Source organism: Chenopodium quinoa, unplaced genomic scaffold (assembly GCF_001683475.1).
Source record: "Chenopodium quinoa cultivar QQ74 unplaced genomic scaffold, ASM168347v1, whole genome shotgun sequence".
NCBI classification, from domain to species: Eukaryota; Viridiplantae; Streptophyta; class Magnoliopsida; order Caryophyllales; family Amaranthaceae; genus Chenopodium; species Chenopodium quinoa.
Genome location: NW_018745003.1, coordinates 3751523 through 3773052, shown reverse-complemented (window position 1 = coordinate 3773052; position 21530 = coordinate 3751523). Strand labels below are relative to the sequence as shown.

The window sequence follows — 21530 nt, the reverse complement described above, 5'->3', positions numbered from 1 at the left end:
TCGTCTTGATTACTTGGGCTTTTTTTATAAGTGTGCTTGGCCCAAATAGCATTCATTAGCCATTTTGAAGGTCTTATTTTTTCCTAATTATGATCCATCCATGTAATTTAGGCCCTTTATCAAGAGAGATCGATCATTCTTGGATCAATAATATGCAATAGGTTCTTGGATCAACTGTTTTTTAGAAGACTTGTCTCCGTTATAGTTAAGAATTTCTCTAGCCTTTGGAAGACACATAAATCTGAAGTGCGTGTCAACATGTCCCTCAATTCACGACTTATTGTAACACCATAAAGAAAGTTTTAACATGTCATCCTACAAACACGCCAACAAGTAATGGCACGTCAATAATGTTAATATATGAGGCACTCTTACAAAATTGAACAAATATGTGTGATCACGAGCACTTTCAAATGGTTAACAATAGAATCCCACAAGAAGCAAAAAGAAAGCAAGACTAGATGAGGCAATGAGAGTGGCAAAAGGAGTGAGATGATTTGAAGCTGATGGGGCTGACGAGGGAGCTGGTGGCGATGACGACATTGGTGACTCGTTGGTGATGTTGATGGCTAATTTGAGGCCCGACGAACAATGACCATCAATGGTGCACATGAAGTGAAGTTGGCCAATTTTCTGAAGAGGAACTCTTACAGGACTTTGAGTCTTGACTGAGATAACGTTACTTGTGTTACATGTCTCATATGCATCTTTGTTCACCAAGGCCACCGTGTGAGATCCATTCATAAAGTTGAATACTGTAACAATATTATTCAATCCTTAACTTAAACATGGTACAAAAATCTAAGCTAAATTATGAATTTGGATACCTAAGATTAATTACTTAATTATATATGGAACAAGTAATAGGTAATGTGTATACTTTTAGTGATCAAAGTTAACTAATTCTATACAGAAAACGAATCATAGTCAATGATACAACTTTTGTTACTCCGTATAAAAAGTTTTTTTATGATTCAAAACCATTACATTCCAGTATAATCTAATCTTTGCGATTACAATTATATGTGATTTGTTTGTTCATTCAAAAACAAGATACTTGTTTCAAAGTATATGAAATAAATCTACATACTAATTTTGGACACAAACTTTTCTTTTTAAGATGGTGTTCAAGTGAGTCTAGCTCATGGTCTTATAACAAGGAACTCCGATTTGATCTTACACTCAAAACCCCTAGGGAATTGAATTCATCTCCGTTATATATACGTAATCTTGATTAATATGACGTATATCATGGTACATATTCCATAGGACCATAGCATATAAACTAATGTACATGATAGGAAAACGAAATTTTAGCAATGTTTAACACATTAAACATTCATAAATCGAATTCATCTTGTAAACATTAGACCCACATATATTGAAAAATAAATTGTTGAATTAAAATAGAGAAGAAATGCATTGATATTGTTACCTAAAGTATCACCAACAATGAAAGTGTGCTTGGAAGCCCAAGAAGAGTAAAACGTTGGGGAATCAGGAACTTTCCAGGCTGCATCATCTCCTACAATTACATCTGTTGCACATACATTATTATTACACAATATTAGTGTTGTAATTACTACTAACACCACTAAATATTTTTCTACCATCTTAATTTAATTTTCTTAATCTTGCTCTAATTCTCTTTGCAATTTTGATTTTATTGGTTTGCTAATTACATAAATAGTCGTGCACCATTATCTTAAATTTGATGATTACATTTCAATTGGTTTTCAATAAAATAATATCGGATCATTAGTTGTCAAAATACTTTAACAAAAAATTTAAAGAGATGAAGAAATAGTCAACCTTCGTCTCTTTTATCTTCTAGCTTAGCTGCTTAGCAGTTAGCACGTACTAGATGATGGAGCCCTTACATTTGTATGTGCAGGTCTGATCTAGATGTCATGGTAGTATATATTGACTCTTAAAACTTGGTCGGGATCCAAAATGTCTAACTTTTCCATTAATACGTACTTATAATTTTTTTAATATTGTTAATATTTGAAAATATAATTTGAGATAAATCTAACAAGATCTTACAATATACAAAGTATAATATAATTCTATGGACATAACCTATATTTTTTGACAGATATGAACATAACTTCTAAAAAAAAGTCATTGAGATTGTGTAGTAAAGCTTAGGAAGATCTATGTAGGCAGTATTCTATCTTGGATACGAAGCAGGTTCTCTTTGATATTGAAAATAATCTACATGTCTCCTAGGCCAAGATGGCTACTCCAGCAAGTTCTTCAAGTTTTATACGGTTATGGTGGTAACAGGGCCAAGGTAAAATAAGGAAACTAAGCCATCTTAAGATATGACAACGAAGGGTGAACCAAGGCATGAATGAGGTGGTTCCAGGCACTAAGTAAGCCTCTTGGGGCCCTTTAATAGCCCCTTGAAACACCTCAATGCATAATCTCGTCAGGTTAAAATATAGTCCCTGGAAACCAGCTTTGATGGCTATAATACACGAAATTGGACCGATTTCGGAGGTTCGACACCCGATGTTGAAAAATCTCGGGAATGTATTGGATGCATTCTGGGGTCATATAATGTTGTTTAGAACTATATACGACCATTAGTTAGTCACATACAGAGCCATTGGCAGCCTTAAGTCAATGAAAGAAGTTGTGTACATAAACGGTTAAACTGAAAGTTTAGGGGCAAAGTAGATAGTTTCAACCATTCAAATAGCCTCCTGGGGTGTTGTGGGATCCATGGATAACACCCCGACTTGTTTTCTTTTAAAGTCCGAAAAATTCATAAATTGTCCAAAATTAAAGGCTATAATCCACAAAATCAGACCAATTTTGAAGATTTTTAGACTTAGTGTTGAAAATTATCGGGATGGTAGAGAATGCATACATCTCGATCAAGATCATATATTGGTGTTTGGAACCATATATGACACCTAGTCAATCACATAAAGGCATGTAGTGACCTTAACTTAATTAAAGGAGTTGTGTATGTAGATAGCTAAATTGACCATGCATTTAAAGGAAATATAAAGGAATGGTTCAACTACCTATGCTTTCGGGGTAATTTTAAATTATTTTTTCAAAATTGAAGTGAATGCGTGGGGTGTTCCCCACTCTCAAAGCTCATATAAGATGGTTTGGAATCATAAGAATCCTACTAATAAGTCTATATTATTACGAAATTCCTAAGTTGGCTAAAAAGAAAGACATCGTATGACTTAGCTAACTGTTGTACTTTATCATGATACATGAGTGCATGCACTATTGCCAACAGCATGGTTTATCTACTGAGAACATTGAGCTAGCAAAATGATGGGTGTGAAATTCATTAAAACATAAATCGAGTGTGACGTTAATCAATCTTAGAGGGTTGCACACACTCCTTAGTGTTGTCGTCGAAGCCATCGAGCCAACTCCAAACCAGGCTACCAAAAAAACGAACACGTACAAGCACAATTTTTTTTCCCCTAGTGAATTGTGAATTGAATATTGAATATAATGTATACCCTTGAAAAGACTCAATAATATAACCGATAAATGTTACATGGAAAAGAAATGCCAATCCATCGTTCACATTTAACAAAAACCACCATGATAACAAAATTTAATAATAGTCTTTGACATTTTGTGAAAAAAATAATAGCAATAAATAAAATACAACAAAATAGTAATCAGAATAATACACGTTTAGGGGTGATCATGCTGCCATAAAAAAAAAAGGGGTGATCATGCTTAAAATAATATAGCCATAATAGAGGCAATGAAGGAAACAGAGAAGAAGGTGGAAGTAATAGACAAAGGTGGTGAGGACCCTACGTCGGAAGGCGGTGGTGGTGCCACTGACGGTGCAGGGCTCGGAGAGGCGGTAGTGGTGGGACCAGGAGAAGCATCCGATGAGTCAGAGGTGCTGCCAACCGTTACAACAAGTTTCTGACCACCAACACAATGAGAAGCAAAGGTGCATACGAAGTAGTGTGGTCCTGTTGTGTTGAGAGTTATCTCTTTCGGGCCAATGGCGAAAACCTCGGCATTCCCTGGATCACATGCTTCATAACCTTCCTTTGATACCTCAGCCACATTATGAGGAGCAGAAAATTGGAAATCTACAATCACATAAAAATGCAAATGAGTATTATAAACAATGTCATACATTCATAAACTTAACCACTTATATTGCATACTTTGTTCTAGTTGACTTTTTATGACACAAATTTGTTCTTAGCTTCAATTGTAACACTAATTTCATCATAAAAAATTAACACATTTTACTAAGATAGTATAGTTGGATCTTACACTTTGACTCAAAACATATAATCAGGACGATCTTACAGTTACAGACTGAGGATTCAACCGCGACTCCCTAGCAGAAGCCGGGTGTGGATCAATCATCCAACCAACCTCATCAAGACTAATACGTACTTCAAGCACCACAAAAGCTAATTCATACAAGTAGTTTAAATTACATACATAAACTAACACAAAAACTTAATAATTACCTAAAATGTCACCAATAGCAAAGTCTTGTTTGGCAGCCCAGGTGCTATATAAAGTTGCTGGAGATGGTACAGTCCATCCACTCTTATCTCCCACAATGTGTGTTTCCGCAACAACACCATTCGATACCATTATTATTGCTACTGCAACTATGAACAATACATTCGACATTGCTCCAGCCATTATCAATCTCTCTTTTTCTCTGATGCAGACCTTTGTGTGTTCTTAAGGTCTAATTGAGTAATATAATTATGTCCACATTATATATAACATGTTACATGTATTTTCTTTGAAGCCAGACATAATGGGTTGCCACCAAGTCGGACAACGTTTAGGCATTGTTAGGATGACTTGATCAGTTCGTATTCTATTGCTTTGTTTATTTCAAATTGACAAAATGCCAACTAATACGATGTGTGTAGATTCTCTCATCAATTTAACCATTTTCAGAAAATCTGTGGCTTCGTCATAAAATCTATCGAGCTATGATCATCGACTATCGAGCTATGATCATCGACATCATATGTGGCTACTAATTCAGGACGGAGGTAGTAATAAGAATTAATAAGTCCATTAAATCTCACCCTGCATAAAAAAATTGAAAATTTAGGGAAGACGTACCATTATTTTGTTACTCGTATTATATTTCGATCTCTTAGTAAGCCAAACCAAAGTACAAATCATACAGCTAGCAAAGAATAAATTACTCCCCTGATTACCTGATTGTACTCATTGTTAGACAAAGTAAACCATAACAAGTACGTAGCTGTTTATTGGGAGTACTATTTGTTGATGCTATATATTTAAATTGTTTGTAAACTTTGTGTCATGTGCTTGGTCGGTCAGTTGATCATGGGCCTGTTCGGGGCGGCAAGGGGAACCAAATAGTTGACCCTTCAGCCTAATATAGTCATCCAGACAGCCGCCCCCTAGCAATCCAGCCGAGCAAGTGTAATGCTAAAATATTTTTAACAGGACCATTCAAGGGCGAGCCACACAAAGAGGCCAGAGCCCCAATGATAGCAGGGCCAAGCAGGATAGGCTAGTCGTAATCAGCGGTACTTGGTAAACAATTCTGATATCAGAAAGTGTGATTCAATTTGGATAAAAAGCGGCCGAAATGGCCTGCACTTCCCTCAAATAATATATACTTAGTTCTCATGAGGACAATGCGTGAGTAGGGGAGGTGGATTATACAATTACACCCAATGATCCCACCTCATCGCTCGCAACCCTGGCAAGTTGCAACCCATTATGGAAAGATTGGAAACCAATGACATATTTCTGCTGAAGTTGGACAGAAGGTTCATGGATAGACGGCAATCCTTTGATAGCGCCATCAAAATACCATAATAGATGGCACCTCCCAGCTCCCACAACTGCCCTACTAAGTCAATTCATTCGTTGTAACCCAAGATACCAGCAAAGTTTTTCTCAAAGGTTATAAGTTACACTCGTCCAACATAGAATGCAAAACAAAAAGTCATGTAAACGCTTACATCCAACTAAAAGGCTAAATTACGGTGAATGCTAAACAATGGTAAGCACCATCTGATGGTTAAAAACTTTAAAAGCATTTGTCGATTCTTCACAAAGCAGAAGAGGAGATTTTATTTGCTAATTGGAAAATGATATATACTGCTGAACGTAACAAATATTATCAGCTTCATCTAGCATGTGTTTTAATAGTTACAAAAATCATCTGTGGCTGCTGGAAACATGCTTAAACATGTTTTAATCAGCACAACAGATTAGTTACTGAATAATCGAAAAAGTACCTGCTACTTGTTTAAATCCTGAATAAAATTTCACGCTGTAGCTTTATCATGATCTCAAGAGCAGAAACAATATCATCATGGAGGTAGTAAAAACGGTGGAGTATGGTGTCAACCAACCTTGAGCTCGTATATCCTGCTCATCGTTGTAAATCAAGGAATCAGATATATAGCTTTATATTTTTACACCTTAAAAATTTCAGAAAATATAAATTCGGCAAAGTTGGGATGAGGGTCATGTCAGGGACAATAAGTTCATATAAAAGTTACTACATTTAATTAAGGGGTTTCAACTTTCAAAGTGAATAGAGTGAAGCCATTATGATAATATGTGCTATCTAAAGTGAAATAAAGCGATAGCTGGAAAACAGCATAATATCATATCAGGGGCACACCTCTAGGCTTTAAAGTATCTTAAAGTTGAATTATAGAAATGAGGAAGAAGAGAATACAGGGAGAATGAAAGATGATCATAATTTGATGTGATTTGATAAACAAAAGGTGGCTACAATCCTAAACCTTCATGTGACTCCGGACAAAAAGCTAAGCAAGTAAAATAACTCCCTATAATTCTGATTACACCCCCCTCCAACTGATCTATCTATATATAGACATTACCATTTTCCTCACCTCTCTCTTTAAGCTAATCCTAAGTTCCTAACCAACTAATATTGTCATAGCAAACTACCAATAGACCAATCTCCTAGAGTCCTAGAATAAACATCACTCCTGAGAAAAAAGCCCTTTCATATTCCAAGTGAAACCCTAAGTTTTAAGGATAGATTACAATAACCAATACTATTCATACAATAGTCGCAAGACTCACTCGCAATTTATTTGGCACATTGAATCCTGTGCATAAAAAGTGTGTCTCAATATTATTTCCTTAGCAAAGACAATTCATTACAAGAATAAACCTGAGAGAATGACAAAGCTAACCAAATTCCTCAACCTTATGCCTCCAAGTTTATTGAACATATATATGAACACAATCCTATGTTCGGAAAGTCTTACAGATAAAGAGGTTACAAATATTTGGCTTGAAATTTAGAAAGAAAAGAAACTGCTAATCTGTTGCTCGGACTTTTATATCATGCTCTAGTAGTGAACAGATTTGGAAAAATGAGCTTGTAAGGACACTTAGCTACCTTAGTCTTTGTCAATCCTGTCCCTTATCACACCTTCAAATATCCTACACCAACTTCTCCAAGCTTGTAAGAGGCTCTAAGGGCTACTCCCAAATCCCCATATGTCAGAACAAGTAATAAATGAAGTATGATATATTTGTATGCTCTACAAAAACTCCATCCCCACTATGCAATAATAAACTAAAATTTCAATACAGTCTCGGAAGATAAAACTAAGATATAGCACATTCATTGGTAAATAAAAAGAAGCCAACCAAATATTCTGGCACAGGGGCTGTCCTACATCACATTTAGAGATAAAGATGGAAACTAATCAAGATTAACAATGAGACAGAGCAAAAAATAAACGTCCATGTTTCTAGGTTACAACAGTCATATAAGACAATAGAGAACATGAGACTTTGACCCCAAGATGTACCACACTATATCCCTATCAGAATACTGCATGAAACCAAGCCTAGTGTACCATGAAATTCTCACTAATACAAAAGGATAGCTAAACTTGCAGAGCAGTATTGCTCGCATGAAGGACTTGTACTTGATATTGATAAATACTAACTCAAAAAGCCTAGCAATGACAAATGCTTGCCTATATGAATACACCCAAAAAAAGGGTATGACATAACAGCAATGCAAAAATCTGATCTAAATAGACATTATATAATATAATCTTGTACTCCTTTTATCTCTTAGAGCAATGTTTACTAATCTTAGGTCAATATATGATAAGTTTGCATAAGTTTTGATAAATGAGGCCGTCATCCACTCAGCTTAATTAAATCTACAGATAGAAACAAATACATATATAAATCAAATGCATACCTTTATTGAGAAAGGTGATGCAGATACTGCAGATGACTTTAATGCAGGAAAACCAACATCATACGAGATGCTACCATCAGGTTTCCAAAGCCCGAAATTCCTCTCGGAAGCTGGCCCAGGCTTGTCATCCTCATTGAACATTGCAAACACATAAGCTTTAAGCATGATTTTTGGCCTCATTGGAGTCCCCTTCCTCAAAGCTAGCCTCTTCCGCAGGTTGTAATTATAGGTCTTTGCATTTTCTGGAGTAGCAACAGCTTCACTTGGATCCCCATGAGATGCCCAACCAGTCTCAGTAATTATTACCTCCATCTTCTTGAAACCCGCATCTTCTAGAGCAGCATAAGCTGCATCAATCTGAGCATCAAGCAGATTGTCATAGTGGAGTTTTGTTTGGGAGTCAACAATGCCAGGATTTTTCTGAAAAAGAGCATATTTTACATCAATGTGTTTTGGATCACTCATGTAGGTGAGGAAAGGATAAGCATTTAGGCAAAAAGGTGATCCAATCTGTTGAAAGAAGTTCAAAAGTGGCACCATGAATTGCTGTTTCACATTATCTCTAAACGTACAATTGGATGGAGGGTAAGAATTATCAAAAACACCGAAACTATGGGATGTGGTAATTTGAATTTTATGATCAAGATGGAGACTTTTTGTTGCATTATAAATATTCTTCGCTGCACCTAAAAGACTTTCCGAGAGGTCCTGATCATTCCCTAGTACTTCATTTCCAATGGCAATACCAACAATACGAGTCTGAGGATAAAATTGTTGTATGTTGTCTTTGACCCAGCTAAGTGCATGGTCTGCATTGTCACTCATGTCTTTGAGGTAACCATTTGGAAGTCCGACAACCAACTCAAGCCCAGTCCCGCTGAAAGCCTGAAGCACGCTGTGATCAAAGTCAAATATTCTAACATTCCGTATCTTTGCAGCTCTCAAAAGCTGAACAACTTTGTCGGGCGTTGGGATATTGTCAGCAATTCTCCCATAATTAATTCCATAAGTTCCAGTAAAAGCATTAACTGTCAATGGTGCTGGAAGAAGGAACAGAAACAGCACAGTCAAGATTAAATCTTCCAGCTCTCAGAATATAATCACTTAAAATTGGTCATCTTCAATTTTTTAAAGATACTAATTAGTTTATGTAATGGACATGGACATGATGCTTGAAGACTTGAAGTGTCCAACACCAGTATTCGAGATGAAAGGAAGGGCCCGAATTACATTCATCTAAACTGAGTGAATATTCAAACTTAACAAGAATTGCATTCATTATATTAGCCTTAATATCAAATACATTTAACATCACAGAATAAGAAAATTCTCCACTCAAACCACGAGAAGAAACAAAGAGCAGACAACAGTTTAGGCCATCCAATATAGTAGTTCACTTAAAAGGCTACTTATTCATCACACCTCGCAGTGGAGGCCTATTCTATTGAATCAGGCAAAGCAACCATATGCTTACTAATCCATCAGAACCAGATACTTTGACATGTAAATTTTCTACAATGATCACAAAGGCTATAAAACAATAGTGAATACCCATAGCATATCTACTTCTTGCTAACGAACCCCCCTCCTCGGTCAGATTCCTCGTTTTGCTCCTCAACCTACCCGGTATTCGCAGCTGTTTTCACAGCAAGAACTAATCAATAAGGAATTACTGTACAACTATAATCCCAATTTTTTGTACTCCTACTTACTAATAAACTGACCCTATAGACAGGAAACAACCATTAACACCCCTAAATTCATAGCAACTCCAACTTATATTTCAACAATTCAGTAAAAATACAATCACTCTATCCATTGCAATCCAACTCCAACAAATATAAAAGCAAAACAAAAATCCCACCCAGGTATCAAAACCCAATAAGATCAAATATGAGATAAATTTAAACAAACTGAATACTAACAAAATCAAACTAGTAAATAGCAATAATAATATGATCAAATTAAACTTTAAAATATTTTTAAAAGAATTTAATTAGGAAGAATTACCAATCTGTGATGATAAGAGCAAGAACAAGAAAGAATTCAATCTGCCGAATCTCATAGCTTTGTAGAACATTTCAAGTCTCAACCTCCACAAATTTGAATTTAAGCAGCCTTCAAATGAAAAAAAAGCTACTACAACCAGAAATTATTATTATAATTAATGTTAAAATAGTTACTATTCAAATATACCATGAAATTCTCTTTTTAAAAATACTCAGAAATAAAGATTTCAACTTGAAATTGAAGATCCCATTGAAAAATAGATGTTCTTTAAGAATAATAACTCTCAATTTATGAAAACCCCATCAAATTAAATGCTAAAAATTGCTTAAAATAAAGCCCAATAATTGATTGTGGAAAATTAATAGTATCACAAATTAGTTACTGTGATTACTTTATAAACAGTGATTATCAAATCAAGAAGAATAAAGAAAAAAAAGGAAGAGGGAAACTGGAAGAATGTGGAAGGGTTTTATAAGAGAATGGGGTTTTTGATTCACACTTGTATTCTCAGTTTAATTAGTTTCTTGTTTTTTTTTGAAGTTGTTTTTGTTGAAGAAAGTAATCACATTTTTTTTAAGGTAATTGAGATTTTAGTCAAATGGAGTAAACGCGCTTGAATGTTTTTGAGTTTTTTTCCTTTTTTTTTTCTTCTTTCTTTTTTCTTTTTTATTTATTTATGCATATATTTTCTACCTTTTTTTTTATTTTAAGAAAAGGGTATTTTTAGGTATATAGAGTGTGTTTAATACGCTTTAATTTTTAAATTAAACTTATTAGACCTGATTAACCTTAATTTTATCTTATATTTACAATATTATGCATGATCGAATCTAATCAGTCGTGATTACACCTAATTTGGTAGCTGATAAAAAAAAATGGCAAGAGTAGTACAGTAGAAGGGATAAGGCTCAATATGCTAACTTTGTGTCACGTGATGACAGTCACCTCGATGCTCTGTCACAACAAGTCCTATATAAGGTAACTTTCCTATCCTTGTGTGTTTTACTGATGCATGTGTTTGTGGTATAGGTTAGTGTCATTGCGTGTTGTTTCATCTATTTATTAACTTGTTGTGCATATGGGAAAGACTAACCTGGATCAAGACTCAGAATTCAGGTGTCGCGCAGGCGATCTGCGCGCTCTTATACCTATGTGCTCCTCGTAATATAATGAGTACGTTGTTTTATTTACCTTATTTTTATTTATTATTTGATTTTATTAGAAATTATTTGAACTTATTTTAGTTATAACATAAACTTATCAGAACTTGTTAAGCCTTATGTAAATTTACTTTTCTCAAAATAAGTAAACACAAGGCGAACAAAATATGGCCTAATAATAACACTCATAAGTCTATTAAATTTTAAAGGTTAAATATAATACATTGTACAAAATGATTTTCATGAGAGTTTATATTATATGAGTACACATGTATACATACATCAATAAGAAAAATATAGAATCATCAAAGTAAACCGGTTGACCTTGAAGTCAAATATGATGACCTACATACTCTTTCTACTCGTGTTTAGTTATTACATTACTCCGTATTAGTTGTATACACCTATATCAACTTCACAATAATTTCTGAACAAAATAAGCATTGTTCTAACCAGATATTTTCATATATACAATGGAGAAAATTCAATCAAAAATAAAAATGTCTTATTTTGCTAATCATGTTTGAATCATGATATTAATTCATAATGTCGACTAAAGAAACAAAGAAATGATCGAAGAAAAGAAACCTACCCTACTAATCATTGTAGTTGAGCTGTACCATTTATGTGCTGTGCAAAGAACCAACCACTAGATGCTGTGATGATATATGTGATTGTGATACAACCATAAGATTGCTCATCTCACTTAATTAATAAAAGGTTAATTAAACTAGGTCCATAGGATTATTATATTAGCTAATATAAGTATAGTTTATACTTCAATAAAAGGAAGTATTTGGCTGAAAATGTTTGTTGTTACTCTCTAACATAAGTTTAGGCTTGCTAATTAATTATTGAAACTTCTACCGTTTCCAAGCTGACTTCTAATGGTAAACTCTCACTTGTGTTAGTTATCCCAAAAGAAGCAACTTCCAAGGGTCTCTATGTATGGTATATATATAGTCTTTGGTATTTCGTCCATTCAAAAAAAGTATTCGATTAGTCACGTGTTTGAAAAGTAAAATTGAAAAAAGTAGATCGGAATTTTATTTTTCAAACATTAAATGCTAGAAAAATGATGGAATATATACATTATCCATATTAATATATTTTTTTTGTCATCATATTACAATAAAATGTAATATTGTTTATACATTTTTGTATAAAATAGACATTGTAACAATAATTACTCCAATTAAGCTTGTAAAGATAAAAAAAAAATAAAAAATAAATAAATTCTTCATCATACTAAACAAAGAAATTAGTGTTTTCCCTTCACATGGATTAAGTGTAAGAAAATAGATTTACTAGAGTAGATTTTTTTTATTAGTGTAGATTTAAGCATAGTTTCTAATTCTAACTATAGGATAAATTTACTAAGTATTTCGTATATGTCTAAATTAAAATTTTTGAGCACAATTGATTATCAAATTGCATGTTAAGGCATTTTGTTCAAAAAAAAAAAAATTTGAAAAAGTTAGATGTCGCTCAAAAAGAAAATAATCTAACAAACTTTTAAGGTTCGTTGCATGCCAATTACAATTGGAAAGTGGAGCAAACCTATTGAGTTGCAATAAGGATCTTATCTTCTTATATAATGAACAAATATGATTTGGTAAGGTGTCAAATAATATAATTTCTTTTTTTACATTATCAATCGATTGAGTAATGTAGTACGTGATAGAGACCATGTTTGATATAGTTGTTTCTTTTTTGCCACCTATTGGTTTTAAACCGTTATTTTAACTTATGAACATGATTGAATAGTCAAATGATATGTTTGAATTGGTATCCAAACTTTTTATCTAGCTAACATTATCAGATTATGATATTAGTCTAGTGAATAAGTTAACAATTAACAACTGAATGACTGATTACGATTTGATTTGTTTTTACTATTATTTGAAAAAATTGTGTAAAAAGAATCATAAAGAGCAAATGATATTATTGACAGTCATTCAATCTCATGTCGTAACTCGTAAATACCACCTCATGACATTAATCAACTAAGCTACTAAGATATTCGTATCCACGTACACTCCTACGTGTACACCCCTTATATAACATAGTATGACACACAATAGTGTATAAACCATGCATGCAAAAGGCAAAAAACGTCAAAGATTCTAAAGCACCACTTACTTTTTATATATGCATTAAAATTGAAACTTTTAGATCGATCGATTAGAGAATAAGTGCACCTTTGTATCGTTAAGAAGTCACCAAAACATCAATTTCATGTTTAGTGCTATCAACGCTGTTAATGTACAAAAATGCTTAGTTTTGTGAAACAATATGACGATTTACTTTTTAAAACCACCGAACATTTTTAAACCTTTTCATGTTATTTTATTTTCTATCAATTTCATAATTAAAGTTATAAAATTATACTCCATTGCATATAATAGGACAATTAATGTTACTTTGCTATGAGAAATACTTACCCATTAATCATATGTTATTACGTGTACTAAAGTGTATTTGATTAAGGAGACTTCTTCATGTAATTAACCACAACCAACTACACTAAATTAAAACAAAACTTCTATTGCACGTAAACTAATTTATACTTGTAATACATACGGTATTGACTAAAATATTTTAGCTATATACAGAATGTTATAAAATAAATACAACAACATTTGGGAATCAAATAAACGAATCGAATCTTTAAAACTTTAAGGTATGTTGACTTTAAACTACAAAATTTATAATTAAGTATAAGTTGATGGAATATCTACATTAGACTAATAAGCTTGGAATAATATATATCAGTCTAATTTTTTTTTGTACTACTATTAACTCTTATATAACTGCATACAAAAGAGGAAAACACACTCATTTTATTACTCTATATACTTCCTTCGATTCATCTCTAAATTTACGTTCTTTTTTATTTAAACAGCTTCATCTCTATATTACTAATAAGATATGTTAATCGCTCGCTCAAACAATTACTAACAATAATAACCACTTTGAAGTCCATTTTCATAGGAAAATTGGAAAAAAGCTTTAATTTGGAAGAAGATACACATACCATGATAATCAAAAAGTTCAAAGAGATCTTATAATAAAATACAACCATCCAAAGTATATTTATTGTGCTTTTTAGGTAAATTAAAGGAGCATCTTTGCATGTACAACATCTACATGACTAAAAAGGTCACACCTTAGAGCTGTCTCTTCCTAAAGAAGCACATATCCAACCTTCATTTTCATTACGTACTAACAAAAAAATTAAATCAAATCAATTTGAACGTTTATTATTTTTTTTTATGTGAACTGCTATTCGTCGCTCCCAAATTACCAAGCGTCGCTCCCATTTTAATATGAAATTACCATTTTGCCCTTTTCATAATTTGGGCTATATAAAGCTCCACCGCTTTGTCACAACAAATCCCGAGCATTTTTATAAGTTTCCCGAGCACTTTGACCCACCACTTGCTTTAAAAAATTCCCGAGCCCACCACCAAAAACGTATTGTTTTTTTTTTTAAAAAAAAGGAAGAAGCTTTAGCGACGGGTTTTGGACGATGGACGACGACAACGATCGTACACCGGAGGCCACGTCGGAAGAATTTTTTTTTTTCGGTGCAAGGGACTTTTGCCCAGAAATTTCGGATTCTCCATGGAGGATCCGAATAAAATTTCCAAATCCACCATGGAGGATCCGAAATTTCTGGGAGGAAGTCCCTTTTTTTTATGTTATTGAATGTTAGTATTATTATTATTGTTATTATTATTATTGTGATTATTATTATTACGATTATTATTATTATTATTATTATTATGATTATTATTATTATGATTATTATTATTTTTAGTATTATTACTATTATTATTTTTGTATGTTATTATTGAATATTACTATTGTTATTATTCTTGTTATTGGTGTTATTATTGTTATTATTATTATTAATATAGATATGATTATTATTATTACGACTATTATTATTATTGTTATTATTATTATTATGATTATTATTATTATTATTATTATTATTATTTTAGTATTATTACTATTATTATTTTTGTATGTTATTATTGATTATTACTATTGTTATTATTCTTGTTATTATTGTTATTATTATTATTATTGTTGTTGTTGTTGTTGTTGTTGTTGTTGTTATTGTTGTTGTTGTTGTTGTTGTTGTTGTTGTTGTTGTTGTTGTTGTTGTTAAAATATTGTTATTAATATTATAATTAAAATAATAATATTGGAGTGTTTTGTGTGTATTATTTTATATTTATAGGTATCGGAGTTCGAAGACGGCGATGACAGTGTGAATTATAGTGCTCATTTTGTCACAGGCACGTTTTTCCAACGTTTGATGATGCAGTTAATTGGGCGGATGTTGTTGCCATAAATCTGGGATTTATTTTGGTTAAATCGTCTTACAACAAAATCAGAGATGGTCGACCGTATCGATATTTGAGATGTGATCAGGGACGAAAGAGCAAGCCGAGAGATCTTGAGAACGCAATTCGGAAGGACACAAAAACCAAAACTAATGGTTGTCCTTTATACATCAAGATATATTATGAGTTCGTCACCGATAGTTGGAAGATTCGGGCAAAAAATGATGCAAATGGGACCCATAACCGTCCAATGATTGTGTATCAGGAGGGTCATCGTAAAATTAGTAACTTGAGCCAGGATGCGAAGAAGGTTGTGCGTGACATGACAAAGTCTAAGGTTGCACCGCGTAACATCATGGCGACGATTGCAGAGCAATTTTCTGATGATCATCCAAACATCAGACATATTTACAATTGCCGGAATGACTTGAAAACGGAGATGTCTGATGGGAGAGGAGTTGTTCAGCAATTTCTTCATTTGGCGAGACAAACCCACATGTGATCGGTATGGATTCGACTTACAAGACCAACCGATACGGGATGCCGTTCTTTGAGATAGTTGGTGTGACACTGACAAATCAGAATTTCCTCGTCGGTTATGTGTTCATGCGCAACGAGTGCACGGCCAGATATCGGAGGGTTTTGCAGAGATTAAGAGAGCTGATTGGGTATGATAAGGAACCGTCAGTATTTTTGACTGACCGTGAGCTTGGCCTCTGTGCAGCATTAAGAGAAGTGTTTCCAGGGACATCGCATTTACTTTGTCAATGGCACATTAACAAAGATGTGGAGGCTCGGGTCACTGATATGTTCAAAAACAAGAGGATTGGTGCGAGTTTCAAAAACGGCAAATGGAAACGTATCATGGATGCTGCAACCGAGGCGGATTATAATGCTGTTGTTGATACAATGAAAACTCGGTGGGCAAGTTATCCGGCAGTGATTAGTTATGTTGAGAGAACATGGCTTTGTCATAAAACCAAATTTGTGACATTCTGGACGAACCAAGTTCTTCACTTAGGTAACACGAGTACTTGCAGAGTCGAGAGCCAAAATTCGGCCGTGAAGATGTGGTTTGAATCTTCGACAAGTTCGTTGTTATTATGTTGTAGTTGATGTACTTACTTTGTTTTAGTTATTCTAATTACAAATTGTAACGGTTTTTTCATAATTCTAATCAACGGCAGGTTCTTTGGATACCGTATGGGCCCGAGTACATTGTCATATTGGTAACCAGATCATTGCGATTCGTAATGGTTTGGAGGCGTCTAGGTCGAAGATTGGTGAGAAGTACAGACAATTGCCACTGTCACGTATTAACGGCAAGGTGTCCCAGCATTGTTTGAAAGTTCTCGATGACGAGACGAGAATGATGAGGGAGCTGAGTTACCAGGTGTATGAGCGTTGTGGATGTGCAATGCGTGTGACGCATAGTTTGCCATGTGCTTGCCAGATACATGATTCGCTAGTTGCGCAAACATGCTTGTATACAAGGCAAATTCATCCGTTCTGAAAGACCTTGTTTATCGGTGATGAGGTTGATGTACCGGTGTTCGTTAACGACTCGAACGAGGAAGCTGCACATTTTCGTTCCCTGGTTGATGAGGTCATTGGTAGTGATCCTGCTGTACTTCGAAATGTATCTCGAATCATTGAGGAGGTCTGCATCCAGATCATTCAAACCTTGAAGAACCACAAGTAAACCACAACGTTCGAGGTCGACGAAGAAACAATGATACAAGACGTGATCCCTGTTATTTCGAGCATGTCAACCGTCGAAACACTCCATGTGGTGCACAGCAAACAGGTACGGCTGGCAATTGTGATTTACACGTATTTCATCTTGGAGCATTCTAATAATGAACATTAATTTTGTGTAGGAGCAGAAGATCCATGTGACATCCGCCAATGCAGGTATTTGCACTTGCTTCCAGGACCGATCTTGCCTTACATCACGGCATGGAAGGATGTCATTGGCGATGATAACTGTGGCTTTCGTTGTGTGGCCGACTTCTTCCTCGGTGATGAAGCGCAATGTCTTGACGCTCGGGAAATAATAGCAAACGAGGTTGCTGCTCATCCATTCTTGTACGAAAGGATTTACGGGATTGGAAGGGTTCGGGTGAACGTGGAACGTATTAGATGGGATGGTGGGGTGGTTGATTCACGACATTGGATGGTTGCAATTCAAGATTTATTTCCTATTGCAACATGGTTCAACGCAAGGGTTATTATTCTTGGTGTAGGCACCGTACCAGGCTGCTACCACCCATGCATCACGATCTTACCGTTGCGGGCACGAAACACGGTCAGGGCACCTGCCCGAGAGTTTGTGATTGCTACAGTTGGGGGGTCACATTTCATCCGTATTGATCTTACAGAAAATTCACCTCTTCCCCCGATCGCAGGATGGTGGACCGAGCACCACGAGCCAAGTGTCGACGGATGAGATCAGCAATATGAAGTGAGAAGGAACATGTGGGATGCATTAGTTAGGCAGTGAACTGATTTATGTACTTTCACTTAGGTTGAACAGTTGTAGCTATGTAATATAAATCAATCAATATAAGTAATTAAACAAAGTTTCAACAAAACCCAATATTATATTAGTCTCAAGTTTTAAAATTACATGCAGAATACAAAGTACCGTAAAACAATGACTACCAGCTAATATAAAACTAAAGGAGAAGTGATTCACAACCCCATCATCGCCTTCCAATCAGCTATTAGCTGCTCAGTCATTGCCCTCGTGTCACGCGTCATGCTGGGATACTCCTCCAGTGATCTCCGGTGAATCTCCATGGACCGACCCATCCACTGCAAATAAAAGAACAACATATTAACAAAACAAAGTACACGTATTTGTTTAAGTGGTATATAAAGTATAATAAAAGACAAATGCTTACGTAGTCCGTGTTAGTCCTCTCCGGTAGTCTGCTACTCCCATCTGATGACCCACTCTTGTCCAAAAACAGACATCCGCCTAGTACTAACCACATGTAGGCACTATAATGGACACTAAAGGGCCTCTGCGCCTCCAAGGTCGAGTCCATAATCCTCTCATTCAGCACCCCACTGCCCTGCCAAATGGTCTTTGTACCGCACTTCTCATTCAGCTCTTCTGCAGTCATGTCCATGGTGACCGAGCACGCGTCCCGTAGCACGTCCGTGCTAGGAGTAGTGGAAACCATGGAACCATCAACACGAAGCCCAAGAATACGGTACACATCGTGCAGCATGATGGTGATCTCCCCAAATGGCATATGAAACGTGTTCGTATCTGGCTGCCATCTCTCAACGAAAGCATAAATCAACGGCCAATCAAAACGCCTAAACATGATCCCGGGTAAGTGAGACAAACCACTACCATCAATCAACTCCAGGCGCTCCTGTGCAAGACGACCTCGCCAGGTATCCAACTCAGAACACAACTGTGTCCTGCTCAAACAGCGCAAAACATTACGCTCCTGCCCGCCCCATATATACGCAGCCACGTGACCCCCAAAACTAGGGATAACAGTACCATCCTCAGGACCACCTGGCATCGGCTGCTGCACTACCCATGTCTCTGCTGATGTGGTGGAAGGCTGACTCGTTTGACTACTGCTACCAACAAATCTCCCATATTGACCCTTATACACCGTATGGTAATCCTGAGGGTCATACTCTTCATCTCGATCAGCCTGACTTGCCCGCTCTTCGTCCTCATCGTCAAATGTAGGCTCTCCACCTGACGAGTACATAGGGAGGCTCCCTTGTGACTGATGCTCCCCCGACCAAGTACCAGCAAACCCATATTGCTGCTCATGATGAAACGGTGCCCCCGTATTTCCTGAACGACCTGACTCCCTCCTAACAGACGCGTTCAAACGTCTTGATATTGCATGACGAGCACCAAAACCCTCAATCTACATTAAATAGGTAGAAAATCAAATATCAATAACAATAAATCAAAACAACAATAACAATACTAATAACAATAACAATAATTTCACAAAAGAAAAAAAAACAAATCAAAACAGTAATAACAATACTAATAACAGTAACAATAATAATAATAATAACAACATTAATAACAATAACAATAAAAATAATAATAATAAACAACAACAATACTAATAATTTAACAACAATACTAATAATACTAATAATATAAATAATAATACTAACAATAAAAATAATAATAATAAACAATAACATAAGGTGTTGGTAATAATACTAATAACAACAACAATACTAACAACATTGCAAAACAACAACAATAACGGTAATAATACCAATAACAACAACAATAATAACAATATTACCAACAACGATAATAATAATGACAACGATAATTATAATAATAGTAATATTGCTACTAATAATAACATTAGGTAACATTACTAATAATAATAATTTTAATCGGTTATTTAAAAAATATTAATCATGAAAAAAATAAAATATTAAGCACGAAAAAAAAAACATAAAATTAATCACGAGAAAATAATAATATTAATCACGAAAAGCCAAAAAAAAATTGAAGAGAAAAAGAAAAAAAATTAAAAAAATCTTGAAATCTATAGGGACATCCGCCTAAAATTTCCGGATGTCCCATGGAACATCCGGAAATTTCAGGCGAATGTCCCTATATATTTCCAGATTTTTTTTTTTTTAGATTTCACGCGCATGCTCGCCACCACCCACGCCGCCGCCACGACCCCCAAACGTCAATCTGATTCGCCGCCGGTCCGCCATAGCTAGCCTCCTTGGATTGGTGTTGGTTGTTGGATTGGTGTTGATTGTTGAAATTTTTTTGCTTACTTTTCTGTTTTTTTTTTCACAGATTTTTTTTTTCCCAAAAAAATCTGTTTCAGATTTTTGGTTAGTTTTCTGTTTTTTTTTTCAGATTTTTTTTAAGATTTTGAAATTTTAGAGAGAGAAGTACGAGCGTGAAATGTGTTGTACGTGTCGTGAGTGAGTAACGTGAGTATTTATATACTAGGGGCAAATATGAAATATCATACAAAATTTGCGAACGACACCTCGTAATTTGGAACAACACCCCTTTTTATTTGTTTAATAAAGCTCCAAATCTTAATTGATAATTAAGACCTTTGTATATGCCAATAGTTACAACACACGTTTGTGATGGAATTTTTACTTTTTTGGCAAGCATTTCTTTATATCTCAAAGTTTATCATGTTATTGTTTCTTTTGATCCAGGCTAGTACTTTTAATGCAATATATCCTAGTCAAGTTATCAATACGAATTTCAAGACTTTCTGCTTGAAGTTCTTTAGCCATGTATGTCCACGTCGTATATATGGAGTAAGACTTTGTTCTCTTCAACTTAGAAAACTAATCTCACTTGGGTAGCGATAATGGGATCACTAAGATGGACAATTCACAAATGTATGTGGGAGTACAAGCAACAAAGCAGGTGAAAATGAAGTATGGATTGCTTAGATTAGTGTGATTACAATAAAAGACAGCAAGGTGTGCAAATGGAAATTATCAAGACCTTTAAGAGTATCATTATAGACTTGTAGAGAAATCATGCAGTTGTTTGGTTTTTATAACAATAACTATTTCCTTCGTTTTTCAATTCATGTATGACATTTTGACCTTTATAGAAACTTTGACCATCAAATTTTTTAAATTATACAGTATTGTTTAAAAAGAAATTCAAAAATATATAATCAGATAAATCTGACAATATGGTGTTGAAAAATCAAATGTTGCGTACAATTCAGTACTCCTTATTAATTATTACAGATTAGAAAAAAGTCA

At 34.7% G+C, this 21530-nt stretch overlaps 4 protein-coding genes across 4 annotated transcripts; 1 reads left to right on the top strand and 3 right to left on the bottom strand.

Moving 5' to 3' along the window:
• Positions 1 to 269: 269 nt before the first annotated feature.
• LOC110707651 (umecyanin-like) lies at positions 270 to 1613 on the bottom strand. Its single transcript, XM_021885674.1, has 2 exons — positions 1436 to 1613; positions 270 to 755 (listed from the first exon to the last, which is right to left on the bottom strand). The coding sequence occupies exons 1-2, from the start codon at positions 1611 to 1613 to the stop codon at positions 418 to 420; spliced, it is 516 nt and encodes a 171-aa protein (XP_021741366.1). The 3' UTR covers positions 270 to 417.
• Positions 1614 to 3484: 1871 nt separating this feature from the next.
• Positions 3485 to 4816, bottom strand: LOC110707650 (cucumber peeling cupredoxin-like). The gene is made up of 2 exons (XM_021885673.1): positions 4488 to 4816; positions 3485 to 4094 (listed from the first exon to the last, which is right to left on the bottom strand). Exons 1-2 carry the CDS (start codon positions 4666 to 4668, stop codon positions 3724 to 3726), a joined length of 552 nt encoding a protein of 183 aa, XP_021741365.1. The 5' UTR covers positions 4669 to 4816; the 3' UTR covers positions 3485 to 3723.
• Positions 4817 to 6009: 1193 nt separating this feature from the next.
• On the bottom strand, positions 6010 to 11185 carry LOC110707968 (glucan endo-1,3-beta-glucosidase 14-like). Its single transcript, XM_021886061.1, has 3 exons — positions 10241 to 11185; positions 8231 to 9270; positions 6010 to 6396 (listed from the first exon to the last, which is right to left on the bottom strand). The coding sequence occupies exons 1-3, from the start codon at positions 10308 to 10310 to the stop codon at positions 6310 to 6312; spliced, it is 1197 nt and encodes a 398-aa protein (XP_021741753.1). The 5' UTR covers positions 10311 to 11185; the 3' UTR covers positions 6010 to 6309.
• Positions 11186 to 14932: 3747 nt separating this feature from the next.
• LOC110708144 lies at positions 14933 to 16260 on the top strand. Its single transcript, XM_021886249.1, has 2 exons — positions 14933 to 14951; positions 15740 to 16260. Exons 1-2 carry the CDS (start codon positions 14933 to 14935, stop codon positions 16258 to 16260), a joined length of 540 nt encoding a protein of 179 aa, XP_021741941.1.
• The last annotated feature ends 5270 nt before the right edge of the window (positions 16261 to 21530 follow it).